Consider the following 19,867-nt stretch of genomic DNA (forward strand, 5'->3'; position numbering starts at 1 on the left):
TAAAACCTTTCAAATATAAAAGCTCATGCCAATCTATTAAGATGGTAGTCCAGAACATGCCATCACTATCAATATAGTCAGAACAGTCTGGATTAATTTTTTTAAGGTATACCCCCCACCCATTTAGATTTGAACACACTCAAGCCGTTTATGGAAACTTGAGCTCCTACAAGCCACGGGATATTCTAAAGCTGTGGAAAAACTCGTAACGATTGCCAGAATTATTCTTACCTGCCCCTTTCTGAGTCAGGGCGTCGGCCTGTTCCCAAACGTCATGGGCACTGAGGAAGAGGGCGGTGATGTTGACATAGGAGGAAGCCACCTGCTGGATGACTTGAGGGATGGCCACTGTGGCCACACTGCCTGTGCTAGTGCTGTGATTGGAGCCCGGACCCGAGCCCCCTGAGCTCGCTGGGGAGGGCATCGGCGACATGGGAGAAGGCGTGCCGGAACTTCTGTGGAAAATTAACATAAGCCCTCAGACCCTGAAAGCCACTAAAAACTGTAAATTGGTAGTAATCGGCACCAGTGTTTGCTTTATGATGTACCCTTCACTGAAAACCATACACCATCTTTACTTATGACTTAATGCACGTCTTGTAACAGTTTTGAAACAAGTTTTGTCACAAACTTTAAAACAAAAGTAATTTTAGGTCATACTCTTTGCCTAGTTATAATTTGACACAATAAAACAAATACTGAATAGCTTAAGGGTTAAATGTAGCTTTTCCTTTAACTAACCACATTGACTTTGGTGTGTTAAGGGACTGTCAACTGATCCCTGAACCTCCTTATGAATTATATCCATTTAACTGATAACTAACTGAAAATAATTTGAATTGAACAGACTAAAGAAATAACTGTCTATCTTTAAAGTTTAGAGCTTTCAATTGAAAATGGGTGGCATGGTTGTGACTGTAAAGTACTGGAATAAACAGTAGGATACTTACTTCACAACACAGGGGGAAGGAGCTTGTGCTGACCTTGACGATATCTGAAACAAAACAGGAGACACTCTTGTAAGAGAAAGTCACCCATTTTCCTCAGATCTTACACTATTGCATCATGGACAGATTGCATGACATTTAAACCCTTTTTAGTTGCATGTCTAGAAAACCCACAAAACTATTCTTCACCCTACTTTTACAAAAATATAAATTGCTAGTCCCCTGCAACACAATTCCAATATTTACCTTAAAATGTTCTGTAAGGGTTCTTGAATACTTCAATGCCGCTTCTCTTTTATAGCGAAACATTGCCATCTGCAGAAGTGACTGACAACGCATACTGCGAACAACAACAAAGATGCACATTGTTTACCTGTATTAATTATTCATGACCTTAATGACCATTGTAAAGCTCATCATAGTCAATTCATACCAATGGAGTTAATATGGCCTTTTTTAAAAGGAACTGCCACCAAAGAAGGCACTGTATTACTGAATGCATTGAGACACAGAAAACACACAACACAGCTATTTAACAGGGTGTTGGCTTTCAGACACATGGCTTTATTGGTAGGCAGAATCAAAGGAATAACTTGTCATTCCTCTTGATGTATAGCTTCTAGAGTTGGCAAAAACTGGCAAAATCTCTGGGAGAATTTACTCACCATAAAACTGCAATGGTTCTCTCTGGTGCTGGGGCAGATGGGTCAACAAAGTTCTTTAGTTTCATTATGAATCTAAAACAAACAAACGAATACATTAATGGTAATTAACAATCTTCCAGTATAATTACTAGAAAAATGTTACATTTAATTTGGAAAAATACAGACTGAAGTTACACATGTTTATATACACAAACACACACAGCTGTGAGCATAAATTGTAAGCATATGGACAAGAGGACAAGTTGTTTTTCAACAACCATAAAGAGAACTAGCTCATTCAAAAGAACGTGAACCAGAAGGTTTATTTAGTTATACCGATATAGTTCAATAATGCACGCTTATTCATTGCTCTGGGTTCAGACATCTTATTATAGCATGGTGTCTGCTCAGGTTGCCAATGGATGGATTGATTGATTAGCCAATGAGAATTCTCACACTGCCAAATCAGGCTACCTGGCCTATCCAGTCAGACAGACTTAAATCGATGAATTAGGCAGCTGATTCAGCTTCTGTTTTTCAGCACTTCCCACCTGATGAGATCCACAGTCTCTGAGAACATGGTGTATGCAGACTTTGGGGTCTGAGGGTCTGACTCCATGGCAATTCCACTCTCAATGAAAGACACCGCGGCATCCAGGTAATTGAAAGCTTTCCCAATCTTATCCACCTACACAGATAGAAAAAAGGAAAATAAAAACAAATGACAGTCAGCATGATGTAATTCGAGCTTTTAAAATAATTTGGGGTCTTTTCATTTTTGTCAAACCAAAAACCACAACAAACAAATCGGTAAATACTAGCGATTACAAAGAGAGTACACATCTAATATTTAGTTAAATCACGCCTTGGTCATGATGTATCCCACAAGTTGATTCACACAGCAATAAAAAGGTACATGTATGGTTTACTACAAAGTCAGTCTAATTTGTCTATTGTGACTTAGTAAAAGCCTCCAGATCTGCACTGAACAAAAGCCTAGGGATAAACTGAATAATCTATGCCATTAACTGTACTAAAGCACATTACTGTCCATTATTATAGAAAATTAGAAGCAATTTGTCATCCTTTCACTTCTCCCACTTTTCTAAAAATGTACATGGACATACAAATGTATCTGACATAAGTCACGTCAAATAAGGAGATGTTCAATTACAATCCTAAGTGATTGTGCTGAACCCATAAATGATGGAAGTATAATAACAGTACATACCATGGCATCAGCTTTGTGCTTAAGTTTTTTGGCTTCCTTCATGTGATGCTCCACAGGATACTGCCTGCAATGTACATACAGATGGAAGATCAAGCTAGGCGTTTGTTACTCTGAACCACGTTTCCAAATCCATTAAAGAACACGTACATTTTATTACATTTTAAAACATGCACGATGAATGTGGAGAATAAATGAGAATTTTCAGAGAACTGACAATTTCTCAAACTGTTTTTAAATGTGTTCCTTTTAATATCAACAAATTAAAACCAGAAACATGGTGTTATCGGATATAAAAAGGTCTCATAAAAAAGGAAAAGTTGTTGCTATTACTATTAAGGTTATTGAAGAATAAAAATACACGTTTAGATGCACTTTGACAACACACAATTATATTTTACCTGCTGTCAAATTTAAGCAGTGGTCTGGATGGCTTTGAGGTTCCCGTTGGCAATGAAGGCACTGGGAGGACTGGGCAGTTGTTCGGTTTGGCTTTCTGAAGGATTGACAGAGAATATATGGGAAGAGCACCAGAGAAAAAACATCAACAGTGCACTCAAAAGACCTCTGGGTGTGTGTGTGACATCTAAAACACTGTCCTCAAATCTTTTAATACAAGACCAATTTTCAAGGTGTCAGTATTTTATTCACTACAGGGTTACTCTAGCAGAGACCATTTTTGAGAATAAATACATACATCTTGTTAGGATACATGTCAATCTTCTAATGATTTAATGCAACCCAACACTGCTCCAACCGTCACAGAATCCCCTTGTATGTAATGAAACCCAAACACAGGAAGCTGACGTACAGAACAATAAAGATTCATATGTAGTACACTGCAATGCTGCAAGTCAGTCAGACTAGTGAAGGATATGTTTTTTCTCCATTATCTCTGACCACCACAGCTCAAGGTTTTGTTTTGCTCGTCAACATCAATTTGAATATTGAGTTGGTAGAACCTGCATTTTTAAATCACATGACAGAAAGATCTATAAAAGTCCTTTTCATCCTAAAAGCATATTCCTACAATGCTGAGTGCCAAAATGAAAAAATTAGAGAAGTTTAAATAGCCATTTTAAAACCTTTACTGAAAAACACAGATATTACAAGTCATGACAAGTTTATTTTTTGAGATTGCCAAGTATATATTGTTTTCCTCCAGGTTTTTCTGGGGATTGTTGCTGCTTGTGAATCTATATTGGATAGGGAAAGAATGACAGGCATGTTTTAAGCTTCCTTAGTTCTTCATTGTTCCTCACAACCACCTCCATACACATCCAAACAACTACCAATTCAAAGTAGGCCTCTTGCGTAAAACTCTCAAGTAAATCCTTACCTAAGAAGAGTAGCAGTCTCCATCAGAATGAACTGGCTTGCAGCGCAAAAGTGCCCTTTTAACAATTTTGACAAAACACTGAAACTAAATGGTCCATTGCGATTATAAGGAGCATTCTGCTCATTTTATTGGTTACTTTACCTACCAGACTACTTGTCTTTTCTACTATCTTTTTAACTCAATCCAGAAAATGACATGGCACGGTTTGTTTGTAAGGAGATTCGGGCTTTATCGAGTACTGAATTATTTTTATAGGCATATGATGCGTTAATAATGTTAACAATATTTCTATAAATATAAAAAAGCAGTGGATTGTTTCTAAAATGCTTTGTGCTCTGTTTGAAAGATGCTTTTTATGACAGGTAAACAACATTTCAGGCAATTTAAATGATTTGGGAACTCTGCCTGCTGCCTGCCACATAATACCTTCAGACATTACCTTCCCCAGTATATTCAGGTGCTGTCAAAGCATATGCTGGTGACAGAGTAACAGAAATGAAGACAACCTCTGCAGGCTTACCTTTCTCTTAGTGTGCTCTGCATGTTTCCCTGGGCCCTTCTTGTGCTTGGCTGAGACAGGGCCACTGTCCTTGGCAGGAGTGTTAGCAGAGGGCTGGCTGGTCACACTGCCCTCCCCATTGCGCCGCTTGTGTCTGGCTTCCTTCGAGGGTGCCCGAGCCACTGGCACCGCAGGGGGCTGGGGTCCCTTCTCCTTCTCTCCACTGTGCTTGAGCACCCTATCAGTCGACACAGGAGAGGACATGCTAACACTGCAGATGCCACAGCCTTCACTGCTCAGTGCACAACTGCACAATCTGTCTTCCGAGGGATTTTCCATCAGGTGGGCAGGTTTGTGCCCAGTAAGTGTAAACCCTAACGGTAAAATTTCCAAGGGTATTGTCTTCCACTTGTTTTTAATGTATGTTTGTTTTGATTTTTTTAAGAAGAGAGCATCTGTCCATATGAAGGCTCTGAGTGCTTTCCTGTGGTGATCTTACTCAGGGTAACGTGAATGCATAAGATTAGCAAATCTGCTTTTATCTGCTTTCATTTTGTTAACAGTCCTCAAGAAGAGTTCTCTGAAAACAATACAGTTCCAGACAGGATGCCTTAGCATTACAAATAGGAAAACAGAATTAGAATCTTTGGGGTTGTGCAGAAAAACATTGAAACCTTCACAAAGCTTTCTTTGGATCCATAATGGGGTGAATGTAAGAGGACATGGCTGTGGCTTTTCACACAGTTTGTTCACACGTTTGAGAACGTAAAAGAAAAAAAGGTAGACATTTCTGCTGCTTAGGCATGCACACTTAACTCTACTCTGTAAGTCCCTGAACTACAGCTGGCAAAATAAAAACCTTCATTCAGATGAAGTCAACTTAACTAATTGAAATTATTCTCTGGGCTGCCCATGCATAATGTCCTCTTGGAGAGAATATCAGCAGGACCAACATGCTATGCATTTGGAGAGAGATGCGTGCAAGCCCAATTGAAATTAATATTTTCTTTAAATCTGGAGTTGAAGGGGAATACAATAAATTCTTGGAACACATATAAGGAAATGTTGTGATGTGGTTTATGCTTACTTACTTGGCTTTGCTCAAGCTATGATTTGAACAGGATGGCTTGACTTCTTTATCCAGCCTTGGCCTCTTTCTTTCCAGTGATTTTCCATCACTCTCAGCCTAAAAAAAAAAAAGAAAAAAAAAAAAAAAAAGTGTTGCCAAGTTCAACATTATACAGCCTCTTCTGACAATTTAAAACAATCCTTCAGTTTCTAAATGCCACTAGTTCAGTAGCACAGCTACAGGATAGAGCTTTGTTTTTCACAGCAGCAGTTCACCTGAAGAGGGGGTACTGTTATTGTTATTTTATGTAAGCATTAAAAAAAGTACAGCAATTTGTTTGGGAGATTACAAGATGAGAGCATATTGCAGTGGGTATATAATCTTTCCTTTATTGTTTTTTTAAACAGATGTTGATATTTCTAAGATGTAAAGATACCAACCCACCAAATAAAGAATTGCTTTTAATCAATACATTAAACTCAACCTCTGAGTACTGCCAATCACAAAATGTGAGGGGATTAAAACTTAATTATTTCCAAAAGTAGACCTTGAATATAACAAAAAGCAGCATTAAAAATTCACATTGCTTACAATGCAAAAATTCCTAACAATGAGTTATAAGTCACTATGTAGTTACCCAATTGTGTGCCTAAACCTACTAGCTTAACTTTATCTGACTACATTTTCAATTTGCTTGTTAATATAGTTGTTAAAATACTTGGGGCTTGGACTACCCTGTCCTGGACTGAGAAACCATGAGGAGAAATTCTTCAGTGGACTGCATTTCTAATTTGCTTTGTAAGCACATCAATAAGCAGTGCTTTCCAATACAGGAAAGCAGGGGATCACCGATCCTGTTCCTGGAGGCTTACCGAGCAGTCGGCTTCCCGACTCTTGCAAATGATAACTCTCGGAAGTGGTAAAAGTGGTTAAAGGGATACTTAAGTATTTTAAAGATCTATTAGCCAGCCTTTAAGAGTCAGTGATTTGCGACCATTTGCTTCTAACAAATGTGCTACGCTAACAACAATAAATTAAAATTCCTTCAAACTGGACGCATAGAATTAAAGAAAGGTTTCCATGGATTCATATGACACTAGGTGAGTAAGCAATCAGGCTAAAGTTCCAAAATACCAAAGTATCCCTTTAAAATAGTTTCATTAAGACAATAAGATGAACTACATTTAGTGCCAAGGTGAAACTAAACCCTAAACAGACTGTGACCCTCCAGAGCCAGGTTACAGGATCCTGGCAGTAAAAGGGATCATAAAGAGTAGAGCTAGTTCTATGGTTGGATCTCCCAACTGAGGAATGTTCACATCCATTTAACATAAGAAAACAAGGCAAACTCAACCAACCGGTCTCTTTTTGTGGACTTTGGTGGGAGTGCTGCAAACGTCGCTCCTCTCTTTCTCCGGCCTCTTCTTGCCCCCCCCTGGGTTCTTCAGGGCTGTTTTAGCCAATTTGCCAGCTGGCTGTGGGATCCTGGAGAGAAGGCTGAGCTCAATCTTCACCACTAGGGTGCTTGGGACGTGAGTTCTGACTTCAGGAGCTGGCGCTTGACCATCGCTCCCTGGGGACTGTGCCCTGCATTTCTTAAAATTGTCCTTATGCGTCACGACTTTATCGGCATTAGTCCGTACCACAGGAGATGGCTGGCGTACCCGTGCAGTACTGGGGGAGTTGCCAGTGCCACCCTCTCTCTTGCAGTTCAACTGTAAGGCGAGCTTGGGAGTGGGCTCCTTGAGTTTCTTCTTGTCAGAAGAACCAGTTTTAACAGCCTTGTTGGTCTCTGTTTTGGGGGCAGTCTTTTGGTGTCGGTTTTTCGTTTTGACCTTTGGTTTATCTGTGAAGGCCTGGTCTTTTCCTTGGGGGGAGATGTGAAAGCTCTCCACCTTCAGGCTGCTCTGGTTGTCCTCCTGATGCAAAGATTTCAGTGGCCTGCAAGGCTGTTTGTTGCCAACTGTCTGTCTCTGGCTGCCACCTTCGCTGCGAGCTGGGGACTTGTGTCGGACAGCCTGGCTGTAGGAGGCCTCCTGCGTGGTCCTGGCTTCTCCATCACCGAGATTAGTGGGTGGAAAGGAGTCTTTGGGTTTGAATTCCTCTGCAGGGCTAGCCGCCTCCACCTCTCCTGGCTGTTTAGTCCCCGGACTGAGGCTCGGAACAAGATCGCCCTGGCTCTCCACATTTGAGTTCTGTTGGTTGACTTTGACAATCCAGTTGTCCAGTTGCCATTTATTTGCAGTCGGAGCATCAGCCTTAAAAAAATAAAAATAAAGAGGGGTTATGAATAACAAGTCTGTTTAGCTAATGAATGCAGGCTTATGGCTTCTGTTGAAGACTTCAAAATTAACGTGTTTGAGGGAAGCATCTCCACACTGTAGCATAACAAAAAAATCTAAAATGCTGCATCTTCAATAATAGAAAAAAAAATTAAAATCTGATCAAGCTTTCAGGACAGAGCAATGAAAGACAAAACAAATGGATTGAATACACTCTACATACTCTTCAGCACGGACATCTCGTTATTCCATGATTTTGTTTCCAACTGCAGACTGCTTGTTAGATGTTGAATGACATAAATCTGATGAGATAAAGCTTTAGTTTCCCAGCACTGTGCCAAGAGTTTGACTTTAGCCTTAAAGACATGTGCAGAACCTGTTGCTGTTCCAATATGGATTCATTTGTATTGCAAACCTGGGCTCTTAAAACACAGCCAAAGTTGAACTCGGATTACAATTTCACGGTCGATAAATCATGAAGAAGAATCTCTCCGTGTGCATCTCTCTCACACACAAGTAATGCATAGCAATGTCCTTTTTTCTGCTTTGTGTTGCAATGAGAACACACAATTGGTTATATATGACAGCACTTATGTCATACTTTTTGTTCTGAAAGAAATGTCACGCTGACTGAGCTAGTTCTCCCTGTACCTTTCTTGTACCTTTTTAGGAGGCCAAATGAGCTGCTTGGCTGCCTTCTCTGGCAGACACACTTAAGACTCACCACAATTCAGCTGTCACACTGGAGCATTACGTTTGGAACATGACACCCTGCGCCGAAGCCAAGACTTACACACTTGCCTTTCATTTTTCCCCTTCACCTCTTTTCTTTTTAATTCTGTTCTTGTCAGCTCTCTCCCATGGTTAATCCATTGATTTTCCTCTCACAATGCCACAGCCTCAAGAGGTTTAAAACCCTGCTTCTGCAATTTTTGTTAGGGTTCCTAAGGTTTGCAAGTGTCCCTTCAGGTTTTGGCTCCTAATACATGAACTAGACTAAGTTATCAGTCTAGTTTAATGGGCTATACACAGCCAAAACAAAATGCATAAAAGGGCTATTGCCATTTTGATTTTCAATTGGTCGTCATCAGAGTTCTGGGGTTACGTTTAGTTTTTGCTTTAATTGAAGGAAATGCATAGGAACTGCAATTGGACTTTTGTTCTTAGAATAATTACATATTTATCAAGTATTTATTATAAATGTCAAGCAAAGGTATGTACCACAAATCATAATTGTGTATTAAATTATACTAATCCCGGTTTGTTTAATAGAGCCAACTTATTATTTCAACCCTACCATTTAGATTAATGCAAGTGAATTAAAATGGTTCACGTGGCAGTTTTATTGCATGCATTGTTTTATATCAATTGCTCAGATTAATTATATAATTTTAAGTTTATTATGAGACCAAGGCCTGCATTTCCTACTGAGCCAACTTGGCAGCGAAAGAGGCTGGTGATTTAGTATAAGCATTAGTGTTTCACAAATAAACTTTTTTTTTTTTTTTTTTAATATAAACCCAGCACACAAGCTAACAAGTGACTCAGCACAAATAACAAACATTCAAGAACCAATATAATGCGAAAAAGTAGGCTTTTCTTGCCAATTGAATCATGGTATGAATATTCTCCCTACAAGAGCAAACAAGGGCAGATAACTGGTCTCATCTGCAACTTCACAACTTTTCCGAATGGAGAATAATGCATGGTTCCAATACAAAAAACTACAACCAACGTCTACAAGTAAAAAACAGATTATCCGAAGGTGTGCACGCGTGTATATGTGTGGTGGGGGTTTTGCAGTGCAGGGGGGGTCACAGGCGAGTTTGCTACCTCAGGTGCCGGTGGGCAGCTCCTCTGGGGCCGAGCGGCTTCCTCACCATCGCTCGAGCTGCTCTCGCTCTCTGACTCGGAGCCCGAGGTGCTCTCTGACTCGCTGGAGCTGGCTGACTCCCCTCCACTGGAATGTGTCAACACCACACTGCTGCTCTGAGGAGCACTGAAAAAGGGAAGGCCACACAAACAACAGTCACACACAAGGTACTGCCAAAAGGTGTCTCTGCTTCTACCCCCGCCCCCGCAACAGTTTTCCACACATTTATTATAAAAACAAAGCTGAAGTAATGGTGATCACACTTTATTTTCTGAGGCCTGTTAACAATCATGTAATAAATAGCTTGTTGTAGGTACAGTGAGGGGAAAAAAGTATTTGATCCCCTGCTGATTTTGTACATTTGCCCACTGACAAAGAAATGATCAGTCTATAATTTTAATGGTAGGTGTATTTTAACCGTGAGAGACAGAATAACAACAAAAAAAATCCAGAAAAACGCATTTCAAAAAAGTTATAAATTGATTTGCATGTTAATGAGGGAAATAAGTATTTGATCCCCTATCAATCAGCAAGATTTCTGGCTCCCAGGTGTCTTTTATACAGGTAACGAACTGAGATTAGGAGCACTCTCTTAAAGGGAGTGCTCCTAATCTCAGCTCGTTACCTGTATAAAAGACACCTGTCCACAGAAGCAATCAATCAATCAGATTCCAAACTCTCCACCATGGCCAAGACCAAAGAGCTGTCCAAGGATGTCAGGGACAAGATTGTAGACCTACACAAGGCTGGAATGGGCTACAAGACCATCGCCAAGCAGCTTGGTGAGAAGGTGACAACAGTTGGTGCGATTATTTGCAAATGGAAGAAACACAAAATAACTGTCCGTCTCCCTCGGTCTGGGGCTCCATGCAAGATCTCACCTCGTGGAGTTTCAATGATCATGAGAATGGTGAGGAATCAGCCCAGAACTACACGGGAGGATCTTGTTAATGATCTCAAGGCAGCTGGGACCATAGTCACCAAGAAAACAATTGGTAACACACTACGCCGTGAAGGACTGAAATCCTGCAGCGCCCGCAAGTTCCCCCTGCTCAAGAAAGCACATGTACAGGCCCATCTGAAGTTTGCCACTGAACATCTGAATGATTCAGAGGAGAACTGGGTGAAAGTGTTGTGGTCAGATGAGACCAAAATCGAGCTCTTTGGCATCAACTCAACTCGCCGTGTTTGGAGGAGGAGGAATGACCCCAAGAACACCATCCCCACCGTCAAACATGGAGGTGGAAACATTATGCTTTTGGGGTGTTCCAGCATGACAATGACCCAAAACACACAGCCAAGGCAACAAAGGAGTGGCTCAAGAAGAATCACATTAAGGTCCTGGAGTCTCCAGACCTTAATCCCATAGAAAATCTGTGGAGGGAGCTGAAGGTTCGAGTTGCCAAACGTCACCCTCGAAACCTTAATGACTTGGAGAGGATCTGCAAAGAGGAGTGGGACAAAATCCCTCCTGAGATGTGTGTAAACCTGGTGGCCAACTACAAGAAACGTCTGACCTCTGTGATTGCTAACAAGGGTTTTGCCACCAAGTACTAAGTCTAAGGGGTCAAATACTTATTTCCCTCATTAACATGCAAATCAATTTATAACTTTTGAAATGCGTTTTTCTGGATTTTTTTGTTGTTATTCTGTCTCTCACTGTTAAAATACACCTACCATTAAAATTATAGACTGATCATTTCTTTGTCAGTGGGCAAACGTACAAAGGGGATCAAATGCTTTTTTCCCTCACTGTAAAGTTTTGGTTTGTGGAAGCTCATTCTCTGGTGTTTAAAGGGTTTGTCTGCCTCAGACAACTCCCTAAAGGAGACTGATCAAACAATCTGCTCATTAACAACAAGAAAGATACACCCATCAAAGCAATGCAGCCAATTTATAAGAAAATCATTTTGGAGTGAAACCGATCACTTAATTTACACTGTTTGTCAAGGCCTCTGTTCATATGTGCAACAAAAACAAATCCATTAAATTACCAGTTTAATTTCACATTGCACAATCTACAGATCAGAATTCTATAGCAGTCTCTAGGGATGCAGGGCTAATTTAGGTTGCAGCCTCTACAGACTTCTGATCTTAGCCTGCCCTTTCTGGATCTATAAATAAGGGAGCTCAAAAGGGACAATCTCTCCTAATAAAATGCAAACAAACCTGCCCTACATCCCTAAGCAGTTACACTGCTTCATACTATGCTTTTTAAAAAGAGTACTTATGTAATCATACATTTCAAATGAACAAAAGACTGTTTCTATGGCCCAGTCGCTCAACCTCCACTGGGAAATTACCTCCCACCCAGCTGCATAATAAATAAGCATGCAGTGAAATACATTTAACATGGTTTAGGAGGATATGGACTAAACGCAAAGATCCAAATTAGTAATCAAACAGTCTTAAAGGAAGTACAAGCATTTAATATGGCTATGAACAAGGAAACCGATTAAGATGACTTACAGTTCAATAATACTACTCGAGTTCACTGGCATATCAAAGCATTCTCTCATTGCATATTGTTTGGTTTAAAAACAAATCTTTAGTGGGCTAATCTCCAGAAACACACTTGGAGACATGATAGTTGCTTTCCATGTTTTGTTTCATTAAGGCTGTATAAATGTAGGCCCTTATCTTCATGTGGAATACAATGTGAAGGAAAAACATATATATTGAGAGGGTCAACTGAAATTACTGTCTATGTTAAATGGCACACAAACATTACAAGACATATTAGACTATTGTATGTTAATAGAATCACCTGCAAGACTCTCCCAGTAAAATATGCATTCAGTCTACTTTGGCTTATCTTTTTAGGACAACCTCACAGCACAAGCAAATTCATTTACAAATTCTGTGCATCCCACCTTTTTTTCACCCTGCCTCATAGTAATGAGACCCCCAGAGACAAAGCACTGTAGGTTATTTTCCACTGCCAAGAGTTCATACTGAACACATTAAAGAAATCATGAATCTACACCCTCCACTGTTTTCTTTTTAAATAAACCATATAATATCTGAGGAAACTGTAGCAGTATATATGAAAACTGCAAGATGCTTAATACATGTTGTAGATACAGAGTAGGGCTGTCGTGATTAACAAAATTGATATTAGTATCGATGTCCAAAAAAAGCTTTTTGAACATTTACTTTAATAATTGTATTGTAACAAATACATACCATACCTCTTTCCCTCCCTCACTTTTCTACTTACAAAAAAGTGATGCATTATACACTACCATCTGCCCTGCTATGTCAGACTCATAATTGTACATTTTACCCTGTGCATCCTGAACTGTACCACCGAGCGGTTTTGGCACTGACATTGCAATATTGAAAGCCCATTTGCGGAAACATATGTAGCTATTGTTGCAGCTTGGTATACACATTTAATAAACAGCTTAAGCTATTCTAAGCAAGCTCACATTATTAAACTGTGCATCATATAAATTTCCCAACATGCCCAATAGCTTATATTACAACAAAGTAAATTGCTTTATACCTGCATTGAACATACTTTTCACATTGAATTAATAACCGAAGCAAGTTGAACATGGGGGTAGTTACAAAATGTCTAAAATATTATCTTTAAAGTACTGGACATTACTAATGAAAATACAAGCAGGATATTTGCAGAGATGATAGATTGTAGAGATGTTCTGTTTTGGGTTCCAGGGGAATGTTATTTTGAAAATTAATCAATCCCTTTTTGGTTGGAGAATCTCAATTACCCAACTTCAAATTTCAGGTTAAAAAGCCAGCCCTAATAAACAGTACATAGTTCATCCCTAGGCAAGCAAACCCACAGAGTGCATTACATTCTTAGTCAATGGCAGCCCTACAGACTATCAAAGCTATTGACAAGCTCAGTGTGAGAAGCACAAGACAAACCAGCTCCCATCTAAAAACAAATAAGCTGACAGTACAGCTGCAGATACTGTTCTATTACCCAGACTGTTCTGCTCTGAGATACTGTGAGAACCAGTGCTCAAACTATTAAAAAATAATTCCCCTTTGTTACACAGGGCATGAACTGAGGAGAAACGAGGGGGAAACACAATTTCCTTTGGTAACAAAACAATCAATACAATCCTAAATCCTTACAAGTTATTATGTGAGGTACAGAAGGATAAAGAAAAAAAGAAAGCCCATTTGTATAGTACAGGTATACTGCAGGGACAACTCATTTCATAACCACGATGTGATGCAAGTGTGCCTGACTCCTATCATCTGGCAATTGTCATTTATACAACGGTTTGTTACATAACTGAAATATTAAAGAGAAATGTTCAGTGAAAATTCTATATTGAAAAAAGAAAAGAAAAAGGCATTTGTAGGTGTATTTACAAAAAATTAAAACTAACGAGATTCTACAATGAAGTTGCCCGTGCTTCAACAAGTATTATTATTTTAATCAATCAAGATTGTGGCGAGTTCATTATGATGTTCGATTTTATTGAACAAAAGGACCTCAGTGCAAATAAGTAGCTAACAATATGTGAATATAGAGCTGTATCATGTTGTTTAATGTCCACAACAAGATGAATATCACTGATCAGCATTTTGGCCTCTCCATGAAAGGATAGAATAAGATGCTTCATCAAACCATTAACTGAATATATATTTCCTATATATATTTTTTGTATTTTTGTAATTTATTTAGGTTCTCTTCTAACCATATGCATTCTGTTGAAATGAAAATGGGTTAAATACAAGTGGATTTTGGCTGCTCTAAATAATGTGCCAATCAACAACTCTTAGGGGGAATTAAATCAGTTTTACTTGCCTGCAAATAGTAGAATTAATTTATCAAAGGTTCCAGAAAAACTGAAACCTCTTCTAAAATTAAACAATGTTTTTTTTTAGTTTTTTTTCAACAGATTATGAGAATTCAGTTGAACATTATTAACGGTGACAAATGTTACATGACCAATGACAAATTGAGTTGGGAAGCCTTTGCTTTTTATAATGTTTTTTATAAAAGGTCCTCCTCCTGGAAAAATTCTCTTAATTACTTGGTTGGGCAAATAATATCATTTAGCAGCAGATATGAAGGCCAGGATTCTAAGCACTAAGACTGTCAAGCATAGTTATGAGAAGATTTGTAAAATATTGTGACAAACCAGTAAAGTTGGGAAAAAGCTGTATGCACCCATATAATGAAGGGCAATACTCACAATGATCCCTGCTGACAGTTTGACAGTGGTGCTTTTGGAGATGAACCATAACGTTCTGGAGGAAAATAATCATACAATTAAACAAAAACAGTATGGCATCATTTACCACAAACAATTCACGATTATCCAAGGCCTAGCTACTCTGCCTGAACATCTGGAATTTGGTAGTAATAAAGCGAATGTGATCGGTTTGAGTTAAAAGGGATTGGAGTACAAACCACATCAATAAAAAGTAATAGTTAACATGCAACTGTGGTTAAGGACATCAGACTTATCAGGTTGCTTTGATAGTAACAGCCCAAAGGAGCCTCTTTAATGTCTAATTTCTACAGAGTGGAATGTAAAATGACATCTCCCTTCCTATTCAGTTTAGTTCTGGGAAAATGCTAAGGAGAAAGTAACACTAACAATTGCAGTTCAACAAGAATCAGTAAAAAACATCTCTATAGCATCAAGAAATAATAAAGTTTAATTTCACACAATGTTGTTTTGTGGTGGTGGAGAATAAACTGCTAGAGATTTTGTGACTATTATAAACAGAAGTTTGGCTGTAACTTACTTTGTCCCACAAAACCAGAATTAGCATGCTGAGATTCCTGGAAACAAAAACAAGAGCAAAGAACTGTCAAGACCTGTACTTTGTACACATTTTGAAATTCATTTTAATGGTTTCTCAGACATACAAAGAATATGTTAATTAAAAGGTTCCATTTCAAGGTTGGGCAGATTATGCAATATTGTTAATAAATATACAGTCCCACCCCATATGTAGGCAACGTCCATATTTGTTGCTTTTGTGACATTAATAATACCACAATACATACAAAAAAAAGCGCCACACACTGGTAGTCAGGCGTTACCTCACATGACAGACTAAGACCATTATGTTATCTTGCATATCTTGCAGATGCTAAGCAATGTCCCAGGTAAATGGTTTATATATAAGATAGGTTACTTGTACTATATGAAAAATTAAGGAAAAGGAATCTCAATAGCAAAGACATTCAAGAAAAAAAAACACTTAAAATTTGAAGCAATATTTAATTAAATGAACAAAAACAGCATCATTTTATGATTTGTACAATTTATATTCCGACTCATCAATCCCTTTTTCCCACCCAATTGTAGTATTAAGAAGGCGTCTTAAAGGAAATGTTATATTTAGGTCTATCAGTTAAGTTTATACACTATTATGTAACCTTCAGGAAAAACTGTAACTTAATTTTCCCGTTACAGAAGGAAGTGTCAACACTGTATTTAACCTGCTATTACCTACAATAAACATGGATCTAATAACTCAAAACATCTGATATTAAGAGATGGAGACAAATTCTTAAGTAAAGATGACCACATTATGCAGTCTTGTTAGCTGGAGATGTAGACATAACTATGGCACAAAGGAAAAAACATTTCAAATTAAGGATAAGTACATCTGGAATAAAGTTACTGTAGTACCATTTCAAATAATGTCTGGTTCATATCACGCTATGCACTCACCTTTGCAGGGAAAGGGAATTTGGATGGCTCAGTTGTACTTGGTGTGTGAATAGCTGTCAAAGGGGGAGGCCACGAATGGGTCATTTCCTGCAACCGAAAGTGCAAGCAAAAAAAAAAAAAAAAAAAAAGTATTAGATGCCAAAACCCTGTAGAGAAACATTGTTATATAGTAAACTCTTCTAGTATCATGATCAGAAAATTGCAGCTAGCTGTAGGAGACTTAACTCATCTCCATGGGATCTCTATCAAAATCCTTCTCTGGTCAAAAATGAGGTTAGGCTTCAGAAGTTTGATTTAGTACAGTGTCCATACTAAAGTCCCCACAAAAACACCACCATGAGCACCCAACTGGTAGCACTGTCTGAAAGATTGAGGATTGAGGTGCTCTGAAGTAATCACAATTACATTATACTCACCCTTAAAATTTCTTCAACACAATAGGCTTCATTGGACAATGTCTGAAAGTTAACAAATACAACAAGGGGTTAAAACATATTAAGGGGGGTAATTTACATATACAATACTCAAATTAAGTAAACTGATAATAAAGGAAAAGTCTATAAAACAAGCAATTAATAACACTTTAAATCAATGAGCCACACCAGGTTATAGCATGCTTTAAAATACCATAAAACAAAAATCTAACTTTCCTAGGAAGTGGGCTTGTGCTCTGCTCTGTGCAGCTCATCTAATTTCAATCACAGAAACCTTACCTTGCAATCACTTCTGAGAATATTTTTAAACACTTAAATCTGTACCCTACCCGTTGGAAACCCTAGAAGGTTATATGTTTTTTGTCTTAGGCCACACCACAGCAAGGACAGAAAAACATATGCTTTTATAATTGGATAGTCAAGTTTTACATATTAATTTAACAAGATAGTTTTGTCAGATGCCATCCTATCATTAGGGATGACAAAGTACCAAACTTTATTTTTTATGAGCCCTAAAATACATCAGGCAAATCAGAAACATAGAAATGTTCTTCTTGAAATTAACTGTAAAATAGCCGGTAATAGTTTTACATTGTCAATATTTCTACATATCATCTGCTAATGACTTCTGCTTCATCAAGTGCACCAAAGATCACAGAAAAGAGTAGTGAGCTATAGATTAAGTAACATTTTAAAAATCCACAAAACAGGAAGAAAATAAAATACTTTACAATCTCTCTCCCTTCCCTGCAGATTTTGTCAATGCTATGATTTGTAGGCAAATTATGGGTCACAATTTCAGGGTTGTACAATTTGTATTCCGGTCTAAAACTGCCTGACTAGGAGTACAAATACAAATAGTTTGAAGGCTTTTCAGATGGTTAAAAAAAAAAGCAAGCAAAAAGTTAATGTATTGCCGTTTATGCTAAATACACCTTTGAGCATACATTTTCAGTACCTCTACTCAATCCATTTCAAAAGCCTATGTTAACTAGGTGTACCATGTTTGCCCTCGGGCACAAAACAATCAAATAAATCAAAATGACATAGGCACAGCTATGTGAAGTTTATAGGTTATATTACATGTCTTGGATAATGAAATGTTTTTCATGCACAGGTACTCTTCTGATGTTAAAAAGCCCCAAAGTAAGCACTGTGTCTGCTTCTGATATATATGTGTGGGTGTCTGAAATGAGCTGAGCATCCTAAATGGAAGACATCTGTTAAACCTTATAAAATAACATAACACAGCCCATCTGTTTATTTAATAAGGAAACCTGACTTAAACAGACCCAGTAAATAAAATACTTTTATTGTGTTCCATTTGTATTTTTTGTGGGTAACATTACTAAAGAAAAGCAAGAATGAGTAACACACTGCAATACTGTTCCACAAATTAATATTAAAAACATGAATTGTTCATGCCCTTTTCACTCACCCAATCGAATTATCTCCTGGAGGATAAATGCAGCAAATAAGTGGCATTGAGAGTATTATAAATACACCTTACAGTTCCTCCTACGGCTACAATGTCAAGCATACTTCACAGTAAATGGAATTAGCCTACCATCATTCCAAGTAAAACTAAAAAAAGGTGGCACTCGACCAACATTAAGATCACTTGTTTAACCTCTGCTTCACATTGTCCCTCCTGTTTCTAGTCATTTATGAAAGGCTCCCTTTGCACACAGCTTTAAAGGTCTTGTGTAAATATTGCATTTACTACTAAAATGACAGACAAAAAGGCTCCATTCACCTTTCTAGGTTACACATCTAGTTAAACCCCCCATTTGGTGTCCCACTATTGCACTCTCGGTTTATAAATGTAGCTGATAATTGTACCGAATGCCGTGTATAATTCTAGGGTTATTTCTGAACTAATCACAAGTTCCATGTATAGATATGAGATACAAGTCATTGTCTGTTTAAAGTGAACAGATTCTTATTAAAAAAAAAAAAAATCTGTAGTAACCCAAAAGTGTAAAATCTCAAATTAATCTTTTTGTTTTAAAAATCATGGCTACCTGCTCAAACCACACTGTGGCATTCTAGCCCTGTAGGCAAACTCACTGGCACTTTTCCTCTTGATACTATTGGCAGGTATGGCTAATTAATGTGACGATTCACTGTGCCAAGAGACACTAATACAGGAACACAAATATGACTCCCATTTGACAGGTGGGTAGAACATGTCAGGTTTTGTGAGCTGCTGGCTCTTGTACAAAATGTACCGATAAAGCACTGAAGCAAATTTTGCTGGTCTCTTGTTTCAACAAATTCTCTCTACAAATGCACGCCAAATACGGAAGAAACCATGAAACCTCCAGCAGCTGATAATGGCTTCAGGGGATCGCAGCTAGTAAAACCATAAAGGTCTCAAACTGCTGTGCAACTGGAGTCTCACTTTCAGGTCTCCTCTTGGCATACTGAAGGCCTTCATTACATTACCAAGCCCTTACTACCCATTACTACCCCTTGATAAATTACAAATTAAGTCTGAATAAATGAGAGGCTGGCTTAACTGGCATCTAAAAATAATTACTGCAATACAAGTTAATGGTGGGGACAGGGGGTATTGTTTATAAGTAATAAAGAAAAAACTAAAAGACAACAACAACAACAACAACAACAACAACAACAACAACAACAAAAAAACAGCTAGGAAGTAAAAGGGACTCAAAACGTAATTGACTGGTCAGAGACTCCAGATAAAGGGCACTTAAAATTGTAATTTTTTTAATGCAGTAACAGTAGTACAGGAGCTTCATACACACAGATTGTTAACTCCTCAGACTTCATACTTTCATCACCACCGAGCATACTATTTGCTTTACTGCCTTTAGAGGCATACCTTGCACAACATATTGTAAGC

General features: G+C 38.3%; 1 protein-coding gene across 1 annotated transcript in view; it reads right to left on the reverse strand.

Annotated features, from left to right (window-relative positions):
- aff1 (AF4/FMR2 family, member 1) overlaps window positions 1–19,867 on the reverse strand; it is a 55,840-nt gene that overhangs the window by 7,435 nt on the left and 28,538 nt on the right. The window contains exons 4-18 of the mRNA XM_066710899.1: window positions 16,978–17,019; window positions 16,562–16,648; window positions 15,624–15,660; window positions 15,065–15,119; window positions 9,842–10,007; window positions 7,085–7,984; window positions 5,749–5,843; window positions 4,679–4,895; window positions 3,221–3,315; window positions 2,823–2,886; window positions 2,143–2,279; window positions 1,613–1,684; window positions 1,194–1,287; window positions 951–994; window positions 232–455 (exon numbers count right to left, since the gene is read on the reverse strand). Of these exons, the coding sequence (XP_066566996.1) occupies window positions 232–455; window positions 951–994; window positions 1,194–1,287; window positions 1,613–1,684; window positions 2,143–2,279; window positions 2,823–2,886; window positions 3,221–3,315; window positions 4,679–4,895; window positions 5,749–5,843; window positions 7,085–7,984; window positions 9,842–10,007; window positions 15,065–15,119; window positions 15,624–15,660; window positions 16,562–16,648; window positions 16,978–17,019 (2,329 nt within the window). The remainder of the gene's footprint in view (window positions 1–231; window positions 456–950; window positions 995–1,193; window positions 1,288–1,612; window positions 1,685–2,142; window positions 2,280–2,822; window positions 2,887–3,220; window positions 3,316–4,678; window positions 4,896–5,748; window positions 5,844–7,084; window positions 7,985–9,841; window positions 10,008–15,064; window positions 15,120–15,623; window positions 15,661–16,561; window positions 16,649–16,977; window positions 17,020–19,867) is intronic.

The sequence above is a fragment of the Amia ocellicauda genome, chromosome 8 (genome assembly GCF_036373705.1).
Source record: "Amia ocellicauda isolate fAmiCal2 chromosome 8, fAmiCal2.hap1, whole genome shotgun sequence".
Lineage (NCBI taxonomy): Eukaryota > Metazoa > Chordata > Actinopteri > Amiiformes > Amiidae > Amia > Amia ocellicauda.